The sequence below is a fragment of the Meleagris gallopavo genome, chromosome Z (assembly GCF_905368555.1).
Source record: "Meleagris gallopavo chromosome Z, MGAL_WU_HG_1.1, whole genome shotgun sequence".
In the NCBI taxonomy this organism is placed as follows: Eukaryota; Metazoa; Chordata; class Aves; order Galliformes; family Phasianidae; genus Meleagris; species Meleagris gallopavo.
In genome coordinates this window covers 64,733,847-64,756,515 of record NC_139435.1, presented here as the reverse complement: position 1 = coordinate 64,756,515, position 22,669 = coordinate 64,733,847, and the positions used below count along the sequence as shown (strand labels likewise).

Here is a 22,669-nt window from a genome sequence, read left to right as displayed (position 1 = left end):
GCGTTCTGGCCGATGGACCAGATGTGCTGTTGCATGCAGAGGCTCACTTTAGATATGCGACTCCATCCGGGGTTGCAGGGACATTGTACCGTCGCATGTACTCGTGCATCTCGGGGAAGCTTTGCCTCACGTAGTCTTCTGCACTGCTTTCTCGCACGGTTCCAAAGCGAAATCCTTGGGACGGGTGATGGAGCTAAGGGGGTGAAATTACAGATCAGCAGCATCATTCACACAGGGTAACTTAGTCTCATTTGTGAACATTTATCAGAAATTCTCAGTGCTCATAGGCCTGTATCACACGTTTTCCAACAGCCAGCTTTCCGTTTCACTGAAGTGCACGCAGACTGACCAGGTCACTCATCAGCCTATTTATGTACTCAGGATTTTCTTCACACCATGAAATGTATTTCCCTTGAGACACTTAGGACTCCAAAATCTAAGTGTGGATAATTTGCCTTAAAACCAGCCAAAGTTTCAGCAAGTATCAGGACAAGCCTCTATACATGCTAGGACCCATTTCCTGAAGCTCTGGTTAGACAGCAGAGTCTATGTTTTGGAATAATATTGACTCTTTAAGAATGAAGTTTACTCTTCTGCAGAAGGGTAACTCCATCTTTTCATTTCTAGAAACTGAGAAATGAAGTCCCAGACCACTTCTGTCTTTACTATCATTCTCTGCAGAGAAACTGAGACTGAACAGTTGTGGACATTAAGTCTTCCCTGGCTAAAAGGAGAAGAACACCCACAGTACAGCCAATTATATATATAATTTTTGTACAATACAGTTGTGTGTCCTTTTCACAACTGGCAAACAGGTTTTACCTTCTGTAATGAAGTCCTGAATTGCTTAGATGTTCATAAATTTCAGAGACCTGTGTTTCTACAGTATCCTCTTTGTCTTGGGAGCATTTAATACACCTGATAATGAAATTTTAATGATAGTGGAGCACAGCTCAGGCAGTGCCCTCTAGTAAGTCAAACACTGCCCCAAGATAGCTGCATGTTGCCAAGAGCAGGCTAATTGGAAGGCCTTCAGCAATGTGCCTGCCTTCAAAAGTCAAGATTTCAGAGCACAGGAAGCCAAATAAAGCTAAGGCTGAAGAAGATGTGTTCTGCTTGCTTCCTAGGAAGCTGAAGGTCTCCACAGCAGTCTGTAATGATGATCTCACCATGGCCATGCTCTGCTTTGCAAAGAGCAAGCAGAGAGGCATTCTGCCAATCCATCTGTCTCCCTGCATTATCATCTATGCAAAAGAGTGCAGAGGAACACAAAGTTGTATAGAAGACTTTCCCCACTCTTCAATGACACTGTGGACGAAAGACTATTCCTGGCTTTTAGAAGAATAACAGGTACTATGTAAACTCATCATCATCTAGTTCAGTCTGAAAGGAATAGGAAGAGTATTTCAATGGTATTCTGATATCGTGGAACCTGTAGTTTATTTCTGGAAAGTGGGCAGGTGCTTTCCACACTGTGCTTTGCTGATCTGGCTCTTGTGTCGCAACCTAGAAATAAGCCCTGAAAATCTGTGGGCATGGAGTGAGTCTGAGCATGTTTTTTGAGTTGTCCTGGCCTGGATGACAGCAGGATGCACAATGCAGGGATTGCCTCCATCGGGAGCTGGCCACAGAGCACAATGTGCCAGAAGGTCTGTGGGCGCAGAGGGAAGTGTTCTTGCCTGTAAGTGTGGAAGCAGCATTTAAGTGCCAGAAGACATAAATAACAGAGAGTGGTTCTGTGACAATACATTGTGGAGCTTTCCAGCACAATGTTGTCCATCCAAATCTAGGTCTAGTCTAGCTTCCACACATCAAAGATAACTTCCATAAAGAATGAGCTTGGACAGGGCTTCATGTACTTATGCTGTCCTAAGAAGTAATCACCACAATAAATGTCAGTTCTTCAGGTTTTATTTATTGTCAATTTCAGTGAAGAAACAAACAACATCACAAGGTCTAGACTCTGACCTATATTAACCTTCCAAGTCAGCTTAAGTGTTTGCTGTGACATTTGTGGTCCACCAAGTAATGGCAACTGCAGTGCAACAACTGATTTGAAGATAGTGACGACTGATGCCTGAGCTCACTGGAAAGCATCTCTCTCTGTCACCAGCACAACAATTCTAGTCTCCATGGGAAATACAGGAACAGAGGAAATAATTGAGCCTACATCAATTTAATTTTCTGTCCCAAAAGTTTTACTGAGGACTCTCTGTGCTTTGCACTGTGTTGGGCATACTGTCAAATTTCACCACAAATAATAACAACAGAGGAACATGGATTAGACCAGAAGTCCATCTGGCTTAATATCCTGTCTCTAGCAACACCATATGTATGGTGGGAAGTCTGGAAAAGTCTGTATAGGAAAGCTGTGCAGTGATCCCTTGCACACAGTGCTCTTCCTGCTTCCAGCATTCTGTGTTTTTTCTTAAGAATAATTATGCGTCTGCAAGTCTGTATTTGGTGACTCGACTCTTTTCATGAAGAATAAATCTTAATAGTATTCTAATCCTGTGTGCCTCTTGCCACTTCTGCTTTCTTCTTACTACTGCTTATTCACATGAGGAAAAGGCTTACTTTCAGCTATACTGAGCAGCAGACTAACAAAGCAAAATGCTGCCAAAAGCAGATAATGGACTACCTGCACTAGCCTTGCTGCCTAATCCACTAAGGCTCCCGAGGGCTACTTGCTTCAGCGGAAGATAAAAACTTCAGGATTGAAACAAGGCTCTTCGGCTTTCATTGTGGTGTTACTGTTGCTTTCTTACTTTCTGTAGTCATCTCTGGGAAGATTCTGTGAAAAGATGGAAACCAAAGTATCTGTATGCTAAGAGTACAGATAAATGGCAGTCTCTGTGTGAGTCTTGCCTTAGTAATTGTCTTTTTTAGATTTTTCTTTCCTGTTTCTCATGATATTTCTTCTGTGTTTCTCAGACCTGATGAGTTCTGTAACAGAAGTGTCTTTCCAAAAACATATAACAGGATCCTAATGCCTAGGACTTAAAGAAATCCCTGAAAACCTGACTCTAAACAAATCTGCATTTGAAGAATCACAATTTGAAGATTCAGGAGCGGATTTTTTTTTAAAATTAGTGATTGTGAGAGATAGTTACTTAGTGTTGGTATCACTAATATAAATATAAAGGCTGTCTCATTCAGAAGTAAAGCTGTCCAAATTATAGGAATTTCTGATATGCAGAGACTCTAATATGCATTTCTACTCTATTTACTCTATTAAATTTTTTTACTCTAAGCCTAGCCAGTACTTAAGGTGAATAACCATCACAAAGCACACCTTGGGCACAACATGTGTATTAACCTGGAGATCTGCTGGTGATGCTACAATGTTTAAAATAAATGAATGCAATGACTGCAGATCCATTTCCAAGTGATCGTATGAGTTTTCTTGGCACTCAGTTCAGTTAATATTACAAGAACCCTCCAAAATCACATATCTATCTATTACTGTAAGAAATCAAAGGATCAGAGTTTGTTTTCATCTAGAGAGAAGCTTTCAGCCTCCTCATGGAGCAAGAAATTCCCACTCTGATAATGCACTGAACAAACTAGGAAGACAGTTAAGGGTACAGAAGATATCCCTTTTTATTCATCTCTTTCTCTGCCAGACTTCCCTTCTAAAGGCCTGGGAGAAAAAGAAATGACTCTTTATTCTAGAAGGATCATTGCCCCTGAATGTAAGGGCTCCTCAACCAGTAGTGCACTTCCGTGCACTGCACAAGAACTGAGCACTGCTGCCACGCATGGGACTTCCTGCTGTGAGCTGGCATTTGGATGTTAGCCAGCAAGACTACAATCACAAACTGCACACTGCAGTGCAGAGCGATGGATCTGGAGAAGCAGAAGAGCATCACCAGGAGTTGCTGGAGGATGGAGCAGAGCCCTGCTGCGCCTGGAGGGATCTGGGTGCATTAAGCGTGGTTGAGAACCGAAGGGAGATGGATGGTTTGCAGTCTTTCAGAATGAGTCCTTCCAAAATGAATCGTTCTGTAAATAATGCTGGTAAGATTATCACGGTACAAGCTGAACATAAGAGATACCTGACATTCCCAGAGGCTAACTAAAGCTCTAGGCTGCTTCCCATTAGAATACGATATCTGCGCTGGCCTGGCAACATAACAATATGCATAAAAACACATTTATGGAATAGTTAAAATATTTCCTGGGTTAAAAAGCTATTTAGTGTTGGTAGGTAGTGGCTTTCCTAAAAAAAGCAGAATACTGCCACCTAACAATTGCACTTTTGCAGCTCAAATGGTTGAGATCAGGGATTCCACAAAATCACAGAATTGTAGGTGTTAGAAGGGACTTCTGGAGATTGAGTCCAATCTTCCTGCTAAAGCAAATCTCTTGTCATATTTTGCATTAGTAAAGTTAACTGTGTTATATATATGAAGCACTGATGCATACCATGAATGGCTATGCTAATTCAGTTTACTCCAAATTTTGTAAACTATCTCCTTTCTGCTGTGAGAGCTGCTGAATGTGAGGCTAGGAGACATGTGGTGCCTCCCATTCAGACCTGAGATAGTGTCTGAGGCCAACTCAAGAAAGAAAATATGGCCACGAGAGCCCTTGCAGGAGAGGAATGCAGAACCAGATGGAGCTGAGTACTTGGCTTCTTCAGTCTGTAGTCTGACTGCACAGTGCAGGGCTGTGAAATGCAGGACCTAACGATCTTGGTGCATAGATATAGTGCAGACAGATCAGGAAGATGACCCATCTTCTATGAGGACAGAACTCTTAGGAGGCATACGAAATGCTGCTGGGAAGAGCAGGTCAAAGGTGCACAAGGCTAAAGACCTTTGGAAATGAGTAGGCTTTCTGTACCTGGGGCTCCTGAGGATGTTCATCTACTGTAGGGTTCATGGGTTATGCCAGTATTCCTAAGGACAAATCTCACTGTGTAAGAAAATACGGTACCCACAGGGTAATGTGATTGCTTCCAAGTACTGAGGAGGTAAAGTGGTGATTGGGTCACTTAAGTGCTGAGGCAAGGAGGTCACGGAGCATCCAAGAAAAACCCAGAGCTCTGCAGAACATTCAACCTCTATGAAAGCTCCAGGAAAAGCTTTGGGATGCCTCAGAGTTTTCTTGTATAACACTGTGCGAATAAAAAATGATGTTTGTGCTGCTCACTGCAGATATTCCACTGGCTTACCACCTTACTTCTGCATTTTCTTAGTTTTCATCTTGTTGTTAAAACATCTGCTGAGTGGGAAGTGGAGAGCTTCTGTTTTATTTGGGAAGATGTTGAGAAGAATTGGGTATGTACATACATCTATGCCTTGGGGTGCCAATTATGCATGAAAATACCAATGTGATAAAACCAGAGGAGCAGAAACAGAAAAATAAAATCCTAAATGTCAGGGATTTTGAATTATTTGGCACATTCCAGTTTATGTAATACAGTGCCACTGCATTCAGTACCATCAGCCAGGCTGAGATCACCTAGACTCAGACTTGAAAATACTTAGGCATAGAAATATCCTGTTCAAGTTGGGATTTAAAACTGAAAATGCATGAGATGCTGCTAGGAGTTGACATAATCCAAAGTTTGGCTGTTAGGCTGTGGGGCCTTTATAGCAGACTCCGGCTTCTGAATGAACTTTCATTGCTGTATAACTAGATTGGGCTCAAAGATTGGGCTCAAAGACTTTTACCCTTTGGTTACTTTATCTACTATCACTTTGAGGTTTGCATCACATTTTGTTGTCACGTATTTTTGCTGCATATAGGAAACCTTACATGTTCAGAATATAAATACAGTGAAAAGATTTACCTCAGTCCCAAAAAGGCGAGCAATAGAATAGGTGGAGTGAACCTACAGTGAGAAGGGCAGTTTTTCTTGAGGAAGTTCTGTATCACATCCTTGTGGTTCTCCTGAGAAACAAGCTTTCTGCACTTGTATGTAAGGGAGAAAAGCTGCACTGATTGCCTGATTGCAATGCCTCTTCTGTATTTGTCAATTTTAATAGAAGCCTGTTACTGAGACAGGAGATGTCAGACTGTGTCAGGACTACTTAATGAATGGAGCACAGTGGGGTCTCTAAGTGACAGGAGTTATGCTGAAGCATGAACTGGCCAGGTGAATTTCTGGCTTTGCTTCCTTCTGATCTAGTGGAGTTTGAGCTTGCACGGAACTGTGAAGAAATAGGGAAGTTCTTAACAGAGAAACTGCTGGGAAGTGAAATCGTGGCTATCTCCAACAAGAGAGAGATCAACATTATCCATACAAGACTGATAATTGGGAAATGCTTTCCCAGCACTTGACTGATAGCGTGCAATACCTGTCTCACTGACTTTAATTCAAGACTATTTTGTGCACCTTGTAGCTGGTGGGAGGAAGAATGCTTCTGGGGCTCAGTTTCTAATTAGCATCTTAAATCATCACTGTGATTTCATCATTCATCCAAAATACACCTCCATGAAGAGGAGAACAACATACAGTGGGATGCAGTAGTAGTGACAGCACCCTGAGTGAGAGATGCAGAGGTCACACAGATTCAGCTTTTAATGCCACCTATGATACTGCTTCTCAATTTTAAGAAGGTACAGAAAGGGTGAACACAGCTGAAAGCACTCTCCTAACTTTTACAAAAACTTCTGAGGAAGAACTGTTGTAAAAAGGCTTCAGTATCTCTGCCTCATGCTATTGCTAGCTGCTTGGTGTATCATCTACTGCAGTGTTTAATGGTCAATGCATCCATAAGCAACTGTGCTGTGAGTGCCAGCACGACCTGCACCGGGGAACTGCTGCAGACTTTGGTGAAAATGTTCAGTTTCGGCTGTTAATTGCTAGAGAGTGGTGGCATCAAGTGCTCTGCTCTGCTGTGAAAAACTGACACGCTTTTAGAGTTCTGCTGCTTTCCTGTAAGCCTTTAGGAAGCAGTAGGTTTTTACTCTGCCTTACATAACCCACACACTTACCCAGTCACATAGCTTCTCGTGATAGATTTCTCATGACCTGCTGACAGAAGAAATGCACCTGCTGATACTAAACAAAGTTTCAGAGTAAAAAGAACAAAACAAACAAAATTTAAAAGAATACCTACAAAGTATAACTTATCTACAAGTTCATGGGCTGTTCCCTACTTATCGACAAGAATTTCTGAAAGCTAACTCCAGTGAATATTTATGGGTTGCAGAGGGGGATGAAAGGAAATTATTCATAGCGAAGCACATGAATTTCATGTTTTAGCAGATGAAAATTCACAGCTGAACTTCTGGAAGCTTAAGCTTTGTTTAGAAGCTGTCCTGTGTGTTCGGGCTTGAAATGTGGAGGTGTTCCCTGGGTGTCCAGGAGATGGTGTATGCAGGATACGTCTGAAAGCTCACCATCCTTTCCCTGTTGAGTAAAGTGTCAGCAGAGCTGACTCTTGGCTCGCCAGGACAATGTCATATTTTGTTAAAGTCCCATAATTTTGAATTCAGCTCAACTAGGTTATTAGTTGGCATAAATCTTTACAGCTCCATTGAAGTAAATGAGCAGATTTAATCTGGGAACCAATGCACAGTACTGAGAGTTTTTTCTCCTATATCTCAACATGATTGCAAATGAAAATCAAGTCTAACTTAGATCTCTTAAAAACATAAAGACTCCTTCTGTGAGTGGTAAGAATAAATTTTAAGTCTGCTTTACTTTCCTGTGTGCTACAGAAACTGCTTTGCTACAGGGTGCAGCTTGGGACTCAAGATCCGAGCAGGTATTAATTTCTGAGGATTGCTCTGCTGATTGAGTTTCTGGGCAATATCTTAGTGCAAAAAGCTCTGTAAGAACAGAACAGTGATGAATATAAACTTAAAGGCATGTTCATCTCTGTTTTTAACAGCTCTTTTGGTCCGGATAGAGAGATCTTTCAGATGGGATTTATTCCAGAAAAGTTGACAACTGAATGATAGTATATGTAAACAGTTATAAGCCAAGTTGATGGGCTGAGGGAAAAAAATAGGGATGTAATTCCCAGCAGACAATAGATCACTGTTTCCAGTTAACTTTACTGGCATAAAGCAGCCATAAAAATGCTCCAGCCTGTGTTCCTCTGTTCCCACCTATAAATAGGGTTAATGCTGCTTTAATGTCAAGTCATTCCCAATCAGAAAGAGAGCTGCTTGGCTGAGTATGTTTTCCACACCAAAAAGACATGGGGCATTTCTGGTTCTATAGTCTCTCTTCACCTTCCACCCAGGCTGTAATGTTTGCTGATGGAAAGTATTTGAAGAGCTCTCCAATTCTGTGGGTTGGAAGAGCACAGCTAATATCACAGTAACATATCATGTAGGGTAGCTTCCTCACCAAGTTTCAAAACAACCACCTTTTAAATCATTTTTCTTAGAAGCTCCTCCTGCTCCAGCTGTCAGACACTGGTTGGTCAGAGCCATGTTGTCAATCCCAGCCATGTGGCACTCATCCCTACATTGTACTACACTGGTATGGCAAGGTCAGCATTCTGCAGTTTGTGGGAAAGGGAAGACAGCAGTGTCATGGTGGAAGTGGGGTGACTGGTTAGAAGAAATAAAGGAAATTTTTAACAGTGAAGCATGTGTTAAGCCCAAGGTGTAAAATACAACGATGGGCTCATTTGGAGGCCATGACATTTTGCACAGTGAAATATGGACAATGGTACTTGACTTCACTTGGTGTTCAGCTAAATCTCGTTGCACTTGGTGAGAACTATGGTTCTTTCCAGAAGGCTTGATCACTTAGTGTCCCTGAAATCCATTGGTGCTGGTGCTGAGCGAGGACTGCTATCATTAGGAAGATGAGCCAGGCTGGTATCCAGCTGTGTTTTTATAGACCACAATGGTTGTGAGCAATAATAAAAATTTCCTTCAGGCTGCAAAGTCACTGTACAATGATCTTCAATCTGCCACGGGATAAGATCAACATTATGTGTCTTCTCTGTCCTCTGTTCTTTGCCAGTTACTCCATAGCATCTTCTTGTCGTCTTTCTCTGCTTGCATTACTGCATTATTTCTTGCAAGGGCCTCAGTATCATCAAGGATTAAGCTGCTGTTTCTGATGGTGGGCTCACTTTCACTGCATTTACCTGACATGGCATAAAAGTATACTGCAGTTTTAGAGTAGGATACTGATGTGAAAATTGCTGGGAAAATCCCAGAACACACTGACTCCTTCCGGTTCTGAAAGAACAACCTTCACAGCTTACACCAAAAGGAACAAAGACAGCAGAACTTCCTCCCTTCTATCCCCTACCTACATGTTTTGGGTCAAATTGCATAGTGAGGAGCAGCCTAGACAGCAGGTGACTGAAAAACTCATTCTATGTAGGCCAAGACCTGGAGCAGCAGGAGGATAACATGTAAAGATACCAGAAGGTCTGCTGACAAAATGGTGTAAAAAAGCAGGAGAGTTCTTTGAAGAATGGGGCAGTACAGTGTCTGATAGATAGAATATTAGCACGGCAAAAATCCAAATTAGCAGAATTCTGAAGCTTCAAAGCCATAACTTTACAAGACATCTTTAATAAGATGAACGGAAAGCTAAACAAGTAAATTTTTCACTGCTATAAACTGCAAGGGAGAGCTAAGGAAGCCACGATTTCACCTCCACAGACAGCAGATGTCTTCATCTCCATATGAGATTAGTCTGCAAAGCCCTTCTTCATCTGACCCTTCAGTATGACATACTTAATTTCTCTTCCATTTGAGACTTTTGCACTTTGTCTGGACTCCACGACATTTAAAGTCCTCTTGAGTTCACTGACTCATTAATACTCAGAAAAGCACCATATACTAATTAGTGATGCTGCCAGTCATGACCTTCCTGCATCCAGTATCTTTCAGCACAGACATGTATGCTCTATAGATATTGCTGCCTACTTCTTGGAATTCTAAAAAGAAATGAATTCTATAGTCCTAGAAAGTACAAAATCCCATGGTAGCAGTAAGGTTTCTGTTAACTCCTTTGAGATTGTGCTTATTTTTTTGCCATACAATTTAAATGCATTTAATGCATATTTAAATACATGCTACTTCATTATTTATTTAATACATAGCAGCTCAAGTAGCTCTCCTGACAATGATTCCTCTTAGGTGGCTGCAGTGAAAGACCACAGCACTTTAAGTACATTTGCTTAAGTGTAATTCTTACAAGACTTCCTTTTTTATATATAACCTTTATATATATATATATATACACATATGTATATTCCCTTTAAATATGTAACAGTTATGGCCTCACTACAAAGCTTGCTGGACTCATGGGAAAATCTCAATAAATGCAGTTCTGTTTGGATCACACTGCTAACTGTGTAAAGTGTTTGAAGCTTTCCCTTTCTGTAGTTTGATATTGCTAAAGCTCACCTGCAGTTACTAGCTGGTTACTATTTCTGGGCTCTTTTAATACTATACATAGCAGGGAATTTTCAGCTGATACACAGTTACAGACATAATGCTCTAAATTAATTTATATTTCCATAAATCAGAAACAAGAGTCTGCAACCTCACATATTACACTTTAAATTTAGAAACAAAAGTCTGGTTGATTGTAAATGATGAATTGTTGGATAAAATACTCTCAAAAACATCTTGTTTGGATTATTCTAAGCACTTAATCCTATAACAGAGAGATAGCTCATAAAAGCATGTGTTCTGGTGGCATGTCAGGAGGTGGACTGGAAATTTCCAAGAGAGAGCATCAGAGATTTCTGAGGATTCATTCCAAAGCATGGTGGTTGGAAGGATGTAGCAGATGGGGCTTGTCAAAGTGATCGCAGGTGTCTGCAGTGTATTCCCCAGGGCTTCTCCACTGTTGTGAGACATCAGTGCTGGATGTGCTAGCACACCATCACATGTGATGGAGAGAAGCTTATGCTTTCACGAAATGGTTTTGGTGATCTTTTCCCAAAGTGTCTTCAACAGAGGACTCACAGCTATATGTACCTACCTCTCCCAGCTAACTGTGAAAGCGTATCAGATTGAGTAAATCACACATAATGTCCATAGTGCAGACATCTCAGGTGAAATAACACAAGGAAATTGCAGGTGGTGGGGCTCACAGCTGTAGCACTTCTTCTTAAATGAATCTCAACATGGTATTTTCTGTCAAGATACAACGTGGAGAGTTACTCTGCCACTGCCATTGAGCACTGTGAAGGCAAAGTGATCCAGAGAGATTGAAGTACCACCATACTAAATAAGCATACACAGATACAAAAATGTATCATGAATTTGGCAAAGAAAAGCTGACATCTGTTACAGTTGTGACAATGGTAGGGCAATACCTGAAAAGTTTGTAGTACTGCTGAAAGCATGACACCTTTACTAGTAGAAAGAAAAGCCAGGTGTGGGACAACCTCCTGGAAGATCCTCCCTGCTCTTCAGCTTCTACTGATGGATGCTTTCTTATCGACAAGTTTGCAATGTATCTTCTGTCCTCTGGGCTTCCATAATCATTTTGCCTTAGATAATATGGGCTTCTCAATATGCTCCTGACTTTTACAGTACATTTCTAACATGTGACATACAGGAGAAGCCTAAAAGCAAAGTCCCTACTTCAAAGAACTTGACACTGACAAGCTCTGCTCCCTGGGGAGAGTCTACAATCCAGAGCCTTCCTTTTGGATTTGACAGAGAACTTTTTCTGGATCCAGGGCTTAGACTGCAGGGTTACAGAGCAAAGAAAGGCAATGGGAATGTTTACGTACTTATAATCTCTTCTTTTCCTTGCCTGTGGCACTGAGATATAGATCACTTGCAAGCAGATGGTACTGCTTTACAGAAACCATACTGGAAACTAAGACATAAAATATCAGGACTTGTCACAAGACTGGCTAGAACAGACAAAAGCCATGGAGACACATGCTTTCAAAGCAGCCTGGTAGCAAATTCTCTTTTTGTACCCCAAGTCTCTTGTTTATCTCCATGCTCCTTCTCTACTCAGCCCGTGCCTGCTGCACTGCAGTAATGCAGTCGCTGCCTGTCAGTCAAGGAACAGATAGAGCAGCCAGCTGCCTTGTCCCCATCTATTCCCATTTGCACACCTCAGTGCCTCTGTAGCAGCATTTTTAACGGGTTACCTTTTGCAACCCAGTCTCTGTGAAAATATGCACTGGCCTGGCCACAGCAAGAGATAAAAGCTTTAGGTGTTGGCTTTTTCAACTCTGACTTAGCATAATGTCATGGCCAGGGGACTAAGGAGCTATAAAACAAACAAGGTAGCAAGCAGACAGGGGAGATGTCAGGAATAGTGCCAGGTGTCTTCCAGGCTGTGACAGGAAGGCAGGACAAATGATCAGACCTGCTCCAAGGCAGCCTGCTGGTCTGCGTGCTCACAGGATGAATAACTGACCTTGTATAGAAGTCAGGTCTGCACAACAGACAGTCTGCCAAGCAGTCCGAAAATCAGGAATGCCATGAATTTTTATGCACCCAAAGATCTGACATTAGGAAGACAACCTAGGATTCAGATAGCAGAAGGGATGAAAGCAGTAGAAAATGATCCAAACAAAATGTTTGCCTGTCTCCTGCCTGCAAGTGAGCTTATAAACTCATTGCCCATGGTGCGGAGAGCAGCCTGCTGCTTCAGATGAGGACTCAGGACACTGCTGCAACCTTCATCTGTGTTGAGACTGCATTCATGCTGCAGCTATCCTCTACTGCTCAAACAGCAGCCTGGGTTCATTCAAGTGAATGTTTTTTTGTGTTTTTTTTCCCCGAAAGATGGGTGTGCCGGTTTGCACTGAGAAGAGATGATGGTATAAAATGTGTAAGATTAGAAAACAGGAGGAGATAAGGCAGCTGTGGTCCCCAGCTGCCCATTTTCTTAGGAGAGTAAGATCTTAAGGTGATAGAAAATTGCTTTAACATATTTCTGCAGTTCAGTGGTGGTTTGTATTTTGCAACTTCTGCTAAAAGAAAGGTGTGCGGTCAGGCTGCAGCTGGCTGCCTCTGAGGTGGGAGCTTTCGGGAGAGCAACCACCCAGTGTTCCTGCAGGCCTTCACCTGTGGCTGATCAGAGCCAGTTAGCTCAGTATTCACGAGATGTGATGTGAAGGACTGGAAGCAACCTGTGCGACAGACATTAGATAAAATGTATTTCTAATCCCTACAGCATCAAAGGGTTCTCAGGTTTGAAAACCCGAGTCAGTGATGTAGGTGGTTGGATGGTTGCTCTGGACATTTGGCTTGCCCTTGTAAAGATTCTGTGCAGGCCTCACTCAGAAAATGCACACCGAGAATCTCAGGCACAAGGCCGGTTCCCAGAATGACATTTTCCTGCCTCCCATTGCTGCTTAGGGTAGCAGCATGCCTGGCTGGTGCCTCCTGGAAGCAGCATGGTGATATTTCAGTATTTCATCGCTCCCTTCTTGTCAGAGTACAGGAAGGTCCACTGGGGAGACCCCTCATTCCATATTCTGTGTGATCAGCGGTTGTACTGCAACTAATTTTCTGTTGATCTCTGATGAGAAGGTTGTACCTCTGAGACTCTCCTTTCAGAGCTATACTGAGCAACTGCTAAAATACAGTCCTGCTTGGTCAATTACACACCACTGCCGCAACATGTATTCCTCCAGAAAGGCAAATGCAGTTTATTCAGGCCATAGCTAACCTCGGATATTTTCTTAATCAGAAAAAAGTGTATAGATCCTCCTGTCAGGACTGGCTTTAGAAATGAGGTTTCTCATGCTGAAAAAAGACTTTCACTTTTTCCCATCTTACCATCCCTCTCCTCCTGCTTAAGAGTCTCATATGGGATTTACTGTCTGCGGTGCCAGCTTGGGAAAATCATACGTTTTACACCACCTCAAACAGGCTGCTCATCTATTTCAGGTTTTGCTTTTTAAATACTGTCCAGAAGCACAGTACAAGAGCATATCTGCCTGGAGAACAGGAGGGGAATGTTTAAAAGCACATTAATATTAAAAAGATTATTTCTGCATCTTGTTGCCAACTTTTTCAAAAAGACAAAGAGGCAGGTAGATCTGAAAAAGAAGGTAAAATATTTAAATCACCTAAAAATATTTAAAGAACTAACCAAACTGGTGGGTGTACCTCTACAACTGCTGTGCTTCAGACGTTTTCCTAACCTGAGCTTTGTATGTTAGAGAGAACTCTGTCAGAGCTCAGCTCAGGCTTTGTGTGAGAAGCGATTAAAGCAACACTTTTTCTGTTATAACTGATGATAACAGACTAAGACTTCAGAAGCGAACATGAGAACAAAATATCTACAAATATCATGTAACATCACGTAGTCATCTCTCATAAAACCTATTTATTTCTGTGGGCGGTACTCAGTGTGGGTGGTAGTTGGGCTAAGGTGGGTGGTAGTTACAGGGGGTGGTTCTGGGTGGTACTTGATGGGTCACAGGTTCACAGGGCAGTTGCGTGTCACGGTATATAGGTAGTTGTTGTGCAGCATTAAATGGGCACTTGAGCTACACCCTATGACGTGCGTCTCCCATGTCCCTGTGCTAGGTGAGTGCAGACAATAAGGGTACTAATATGGTGTTGTTAGCTGGGCTGGAAATGCGTGGAGGCTAGCAACAATTTCTATATGGGAAAGTGGGAACAATTCAAAAGCTTAGCTTTGTTCCATGAAGCAGAGAAGTGTCTGTCTGGGAGAGGCCACTAATGCCACTGGTTTACCTGATCCCTGAGGTGATTAACCCCAAACCATTAGTCAGCAGTGTTTTATTCAGGCCTAAGACCTTAGTTTGCAGTCTTCATATGCTTCAGTACTCTGTCCTCAATTTTATAACTTGATGGCAAAGCTTTATAACGCAGCTTTAGAATACTATCTTCTTACAATTTGCAGTTTTCCAATATCTCTCATAGGAACTGCCTGCATGGTCATAACAGTGACGCAGAAAATTAGGACATAATCTGATGTGACTAGGTAATGGATTAGGTAATGCCATACAAAAAACAGTGAACTAACCTCATTTTCAAGTCCATGTTGAGGCTTACCAAACAAGGACTGAAACACTCTCAATTACTCATCCATTATGCTCTGAACAAAACAAATACAAGATTCCAGCAGTCTTGAAGCTTAACTTGATGAAATTACAGATTTACTATCTCTGATATCTTTATCGGAGGAAAAGCACTAGCTTTACATCATAAATCAGAGTGAAAATAATGTTCTTTTTAAAAAATATTATTGGTCTAAATGTTGGAGGAAGTGATTCAGAAGTCATATTCACAAAGTCAAAATTGGATGGTCATCAGTCCAAACACAGAGTTTTACTGACGTGAAAGATGGAGCTTGGCCTGTGTTATTTGGAGGTATGTATATAACCTTTATGAATAAATTTTATGAAAGCAAAATAAGCGATCAGTTCTGGAGTTCTTGAGGTGATTTGTTCCACTGGCATAATGTTTTATCAGTTCAGCCACCTGAGACTGATGGTAGATAGTTTCACAGCTGTGTACTAGCAGTTAAATTATGTGTATAAAATTGTGGACAATACCATGAATCAACCTTTTGCTGGTGAAAGCTTCAAATAAACAAGGGAAATTTTCTGTTGGCATCCTGCTCCCTAGAGGAACTCTCACTTGAAGAGCATGCCTGCTTTTGTGTCACCTGCAGCTGTGTATTCTCTCCATAAACTCTTCTGCTCAGTTTTATTTGTGACCACAAATTAGTAGCAAATAAAGTCACAACTGTCTTCCAAAATGCTGAACTATGGAATGTGGCTGAGGCTTAAATTTCAGCACAACCTCCCTTCATCCACCTTGAGAATGAGGGAGAGAGTGTGTGTGAGCAGTCCTGCTTCTGCATTTTTCCCTGCCTTCCCAATATGTACCAAACCCTCTCAGCTACTTGTATACAAGCCATCTACTGTGCGATCCAATTCCTGCACTAATAGTTCCACAGCAGAAGTGACACTGAAAATCAATGGTCTGACTACTCATAAAGTACTGTCATTCTGATACTAAAAGTAGGTTTTCAAAATATTTCAGTTCTTCTCCATTTGATTTAATATTCATGGACAACGTTGGCAGTAACACCATTAAGGCCACTGAAATACTAGCAAAACCCTGCCTAGAATATCAGGTTTTGTGTCCATGCTTTTGTCTCCACACTGTGTGGTTATTTTGCCTGAGTAAATCTCAGAATGATCTAAATCACCTAATTGATCCAAACAGCTGCAGCCTAAGGGACTCCAGAACTGTAATATAACCTTAAATCTGCATGTAGAAACCACTTAAAATCTCTGCTGTGAGCAAAACAAAAATCCTCAACCAACCTCTAACCTTACACCTTTGAAACTACTCCATACACTTTAATGGATATTTAAATACGTTCTCTCACTGGACTTTCCTCCTGAAGTGCTGTCAGATGATAATTAACTGTAGGATAACTGCTGTTTTGCAGACAGGTTGCTTTCTGATTTTAAGAAACCATAAATTATGTAGCAGTGAATTTTGACTGGGAAAAAGAAAAAGCTGAGCTAATAACAACAGACATGCTTTACCTTTGGGTCATGTATTCCAGAAAGCTCTTCATAGATCTTCTCTCCAACCATGACAGCAGCTAGGTTGGCTGTGTACGTGGACAAACAAAACAGACAGAAAATAGCCCATAAATTCATTAAAAACCTTCCAGTCCAGCACTTGGGGGGTTTGATGGCAGCTGTTCTTCCAAACAAGATCGCATAGCAGACATTCAGGGCAGAGGAGAAAGAGAAGACTTTGTTTCTGTTCCTTCCCTTGGGGGTCATCCCAAAAGGACTTTTCCACTCGTATAAGGTGAGGAAAACAGCAGTGATGTGGAGCGCAACAAATATCCCCAGCCACATAGTCCAGTGAAGTGGCCACATGAAGGCTCCAATCGGAGCTGCCGTGTCTCTGGTCCTCACCAATATCCCCAAACTAGTGGAAAAGAAAGGGCTAGTGAAATCAATCACTTGGCTGCGGGCAGTGTTAATGCTAAATGATGTCACTGCCATGTGAGCTGTCCCAGAAAGAAGGTCTCCTACCAGCCCAGTCCAATGACCATTCTTCCAGGCTCCGTATTTTCCATCACCAACAATGTACAAGTCAAAATCAAAGTTCATATCCTCAGCCAATTTCTCCAGCAGATCAATGCAGTAGCCGTAGCAGCATTTCTTCAGCTCAATGGGAACGGTGTCATTTCCTCCTTGAAGGGTTTCAAACAGGTTATCCAGCACTGCTGAATCGTTGGTCAAAGGATCCAGGCACAGCTGCCCTGCTGGGCAAAGACCTTCATCATCTACATCTCTTGTAAAGACAAAAGGGTGCTCAATAAGAGTTACCACTCTGAGGTGCAGCCGAGTGGGGTGCTGCATGTGATTTTTATGTCTCTGGGCCTGTTCTGGCCATATCCCATAGTCCATGACAATCTTTCCTTCTTGCCAGCTCCCTAGACGAGTCCACATAGGGTTCCCAACAGGATCATGCTGCAGGTTCCAGATGAAGAAGTTGTTTTCTGAGCTGACAACAGAGGAACCTTTCACCTTAATGTGGCCACTGAGACCATCAAAAGTTGTGTTAGCTAAAAACCTGTTGGAGAGAGAAAACAGAGTAATCAGAAGCCGTTACCATATGCTGAAACTTATGCAGACACCATGAGTTTATGTTTAAGGGATTAGATTAGAAAATCTGGCTAAACACTAGATATTCATAGCTTTCCTATGGCACAATGAATAAGACACTTATGATTAAAATACTTCGGAATGCTCTCTCCTCTGCATATTTTATGTACATGGAAACTATTTAGAAAACATGTTTTATTTACTTACTATAAAAAAATGAGAGATATCTTTTTTTTTTCAGTTGCCTTTGCCCTTTGCTTCATAAGTAAATGAAACATAGGCTAGTTCTCAACTGAACTTGAAGAGATCAGCAGCCAGATTCCTAGATAAAAAATATGAATGAAAATGGAAGAATGGAAATGAAGAAATGCCCTTCCAAGAAAAATCTTGTGATCTTATTAAGATGTAACATACGTAAGAGATGCTTCTGAGGCGGTGTCAACATATTTCAAGCACTCTCAAGTGAACCAACCCAGATTCTAAATGCCCATTTGCCACTGATAAGTCACTGTTAGCCACTTCAGAATGAGGAAAGGACTCAGTGAAAAAACTTTGCCCTAGAAAAAGATTTTACTTCTTTAAAAAAAAATATTATTATTAAAATACCTGCAAAAGCAATGTTCTGAAAAGTGCAGTTTTGACACAGCTGATCTCATGAAGCATACCAATTTTGCACTGCACATTTGTTTTTGGGCGTTTGCTATCCCACATCTTCAGAGTAAAAGTTAAGTATTTCCTTTGCATTGGGCTGGCAACATTTGCTGGTAGTTGTCATCCACCTATGTGTAATACAGCTTCTGGTAACTCATTATTCAATATGCTAAAATGATACAGATAAGGGAGCAGGGAAGTGAGTGGGAACATGACCAGCTGAACTGCTCTCTGTTAATGAGAAAGCTGCTGTGCATTTTGCAGGGACTGCAGAGGCACTCTGTTACGACTATGGAAGTCTTGGTAGAGTGATTCCATTAAAAACAACTGAGTTATATTGCTGCTAATATGGTGTAAGGTAAGTGAAGCACATATTTTTCAGTAAGACGCATTCAGATGACAGAGTATTTAGCTGTCACAGTAGAATGTAACACGTCATAATAGCTCTGAGAATTAGAAGAAAGCAAGTATTGAAAGAAGTATAAAGTGTGTAGCTGTCACTGTAGCCTCAATAGACAAGGCATAAACTTTAAGTAGTGTTAATTGTTTATCAATAGCTAGAGGGGAAGAAAAAACTAACCTTTAAATAGATTAAAAAAGGATAAAACTGCAGCACGTGTCTGTGCATGCACACTGCTGACTGCACTGCACTGACGAAATCTGTTAAATTTTTATGTATCTTCAGCAGTAAAAATTCTTCATATGTGCAGATCATACTAACATTTGCCCTCAGCTAAGAACAAATTTAAGAAACTAAATAATACAGTTTGAGTACAGCTGTATGTGTGAAAGCCTTTTCTGTGATGGCTTCAAAACTACTCTCAAGCAGTCTATTCCGCATAAAGTTCGGAGAAAGACCTTAGAATCACAGAATTATTAAGGCTGGAAAAAAAACCACCACTGAGATCATCTAGTTCAACCATCAACCCAAAAGATGACACAATCTAGGATGATATAGCCTATACTGTCCAGAACAACAGATCTGTACACGTTACCCAAGTCTAAGAATTATGCCCAGAAATACACACAAATGTTAATAATATACAGGATTGATGCTTGATTGTGGATCACATTTTAGAAGTCCTTTTCCCACTTAGTCTAGTGTTAGCTAAATGTAACCGTAACTTCATTAACCACTGGTATCAGTCATGTGTGACACGTGCTTTTCTCCCAGGCTGCTTCTCTACTTGGCAGGATCTGTGCATGTTTGCAAATGCAAACATCATCAAGACAACAGCAACAGAGGAAGGCAATCCTGAGCACTAAAGGAAGGTTGACATAACCATGAACATGTTTGTTTTCTATCTCTCTTCTCCTCAGTCTTTGTAAAAAAAAAAAAAAAAGCAATTTCTTCCTTACAAGCACTGCTGGGTTTATATGCTGAGGTCATCACTATGACAATAACTGAAGGTATAGATATATACGTGCACAACATTATGAAAGAAGCAGTGTAGAAAATAGTGTTAACAACTCATCACTTAACAACAGTGCCGAAACTGACAGACACAAATTCCTAAGAGGAATAAATTAGCAAGGTTCTGATGGATTTGGCCCCAAATTTCCACTGCAGCACAACCTGAATATTAGAAAGCTGCAAACCTGGAGTTTGGAGAGTAGATGAAGCTATGGAATAACGCATTAGATTTACTTTCTACAGGTAGAATGAGAACAGAGAAATTTATGCACTGTGTTCTCTGACTTTCAGTGTTATAATAAGCATGCCCATGAGAGTGAACCAAGCACTCTGTACCCGTCCTGTAGTTGAATTGTGTTAGAAGCATTTACCTGAGAGATTTAGTAACATTTAGACTTTGCTACCTTCTCAAGGTAGTAGCTTACTTTTGCAGCTCATTTGCATGTTCCATATTTTTGGTAGTGACAGGACATTAATCAAAATAAATGAGGGGAACCATGTGGGAGATACATTTTAACAATACTTTGTAAAAGTTGTGAGTGGCTCTGGCTTCTAATCTTCTGCATGTGCTGTGTGCCGCAGGAGTGAAACTCATGCCACAGTCTTCACAGCAGAACTCAGTCACTTTAAAAAATAGATCTGAGGATCTGACCACATTATTTAGACCAACACCCTCTAGTGTGAAATCTCTGAGACTTACAAGTGTCACATATCACACAATGGAAATCTCTGATATATATCTGATATATATATGTATCAATATATGTATGATATACTGAGCTGGTCCTCTTCAGAAGGGCTACGGACGGGTTCATGCAGAAAGGTGTGTATAGATTTCAGAAGGCAAAGGGACAGATCCTCTGTGAATTAATTCCTTGATGCGTCAATGTCTGTGAGCTGACGATTGCACTGACAGACTGTGGTATCTGTGTCAACACTTCACTAGTACTACTTAGCTTAACCAAGAATTCCCGAGTATGCCACTTGTTCTTTTCAGCTTTCTTCCTGTTTTTATTACTGTTCTTTGTTCTAAGAACTGGTTGTTACTATACTCGAGCAAAGCCCTCTTTGCAGAATGATTTAATTAAATGATTTCACTTCCTCTCAATTTCAGTGGCTTGGCCACTCTGTATCTTTCTTGGAAAAACTACCAGAAGCAAGAGCCAGAACAGGCAGACAAATAGGCGGCTGGAGAAATTACCCAAGGCAAATTAAAGCTGTGAGACTAGTTTAGGCTATAAGAAAAGATGAAGCTCTTAAATTTTAGTATCTTATTCTGGCAACAAGGATGCTCCCAGGAGCAACAGGAATAGATCTGGGAATCAGACTTGTTGTAGGAGGAATTAAAGATGGGAGATTTACAACAAGCACGTGTTCCTCCAATTCCATACTCGTATCTATAAAAGCCTGCTTTGCCATAGACTAGACAGTGGCCTTGTTCACAGCTGTGCTGGTGTCCTTGGGTGCCACTTAAATGGCTCCAGAGTCAGTGCACAAGAACAGTGAAAGCCCTGAACCTGGTGTGCCAGTCATGGATGTGCTTTTACTCTGCATGCTGCAGCTGCAGAGGCAATGCTCATGTCTCTGCATCTCAATCCCCAGCCACCGCAGCTCTAAGGCAGTGTACCAAGACAGATGAGCTCTCAGGCAGAAAAGGAAAGGACCCCCGCCAGTAAATACTCAGTTACTCACCAGACAGAAGTTTTGCCTCTGCTCTGGTCACAATTAAGCCACCCACTGGTGACTCATAAATCACTGTTGCTGTTATGAATTAATAGTTGTGCTGCTAACTCAAATACATAAGGACTGGCGATCAGGTGTCTGCCTCACTGATACACTACGCACTGCAGTGATTCAGACCAAGGGTTTATCAAGCGTGTTCTCCTCAACACAGTCCACCAGCAGCTACCTAGGGAAAAGCAGGCCAAGTGTATGACATTTTCTCCTAATCCTCTCACAGTTCTCAACCATTTTGAGTTCCAGGCATTTCCACAGCCTGCTGTGATTTGTCAGTATGGTGCTGCTCCCTCTGAATTCTCTTGCAGGCACTTCATTCGGCCCTCCTCTTGAACTCACTTAAAATGCTAGTATTAGTTGAATTTACAGATGTACTCTCTGTACTGTGCTGTACCACAGTGCAGTGGTATGAAGCACTGCTTTTGATTTGTTCTGAACTGAATTAAGTCGTTGACTTCATCTCCCTAGTTTCTTTAAGGCAAAAAGACAGTGAATGATTTATCTTTGTCTCCTCACTCCATTTCACTAGTGACTTTGTACATCTTTATCACATTCCCCATAAACCGTCTTTCCCCAGCTGATTCAAGTCATTCCTTTTAAAGACAGATTTCTCCCTACCTTCTGACCTTTTTTTGCCTTCCACAGTATCTTAATCAAAATGAAGGGACAAGACATATCACAGATGTGAAAAATATGACAGTCTGATGACAGCAGTCCATGTTCATCATGTAAGGGCTACTAGTTTTTTGAAGAAAACAATGAAGAAGAAATGTTATGCAAGAATACATAAAAGTGTTTTGATTTAGCTTTTGTTTCTCTTTGACTCTTCCTTAATCCTCAAAATAGTCTAACACTCGAACATTTGGCTCAAGAACTCCTATCATAACCCCATCCATTAACATCTGTAGGCTAAAAACCAGATGTAAGGGGGTAAAAATCTGCAGCAATCACTAAATGTAAAACAGCTGATGACTTCACACACACAACAAGGACTTTTTTGTTTGTTTTTAAAAGGAATCATGCATCTTTCTCAGATGTTAAAGCCTCAAATATTTGTAAACATTAATCTCCAGGTGGTTTTGGGAACAACTGGTCTACAGTTTTAGAAGCTGCAAGAGGAGCTTCCCACTCTACCCTACAGAAGATTTGGTTTCTGGCACTTCTTGTAGCTTTGAGAGTTCTCAGCCTGCAGAAGTGGTCACGGGTTTTTTGGTTGCTCATTCCAGACCCATGGAAGCATACTAGCAAGGGCCTGAAAACACACACCTGTTTATACTCATGTCTTTGGTAGCGCAAATACTCACTTTGTGTTTTGTATTCTCTCACA

At 41.3% G+C, this 22,669-nt stretch overlaps 1 protein-coding gene across 1 annotated transcript in view; it reads right to left on the bottom strand.

The window, feature by feature from the left end:
* The window catches only part of GRIN3A (glutamate ionotropic receptor NMDA type subunit 3A), a 71,271-nt gene that overhangs the window by 17,850 nt on the left and 30,752 nt on the right, over nt 1-22,669 (bottom strand). Inside the window, exons 3-4 of the mRNA XM_085213021.1 lie at nt 16,461-17,508; nt 48-193 (exon numbers count right to left, since the gene is read on the bottom strand). Coding sequence (XP_085069147.1) covers nt 48-193; nt 16,461-17,508 — 1,194 coding nt within the window. The remainder of the gene's footprint in view (nt 1-47; nt 194-16,460; nt 17,509-22,669) is intronic.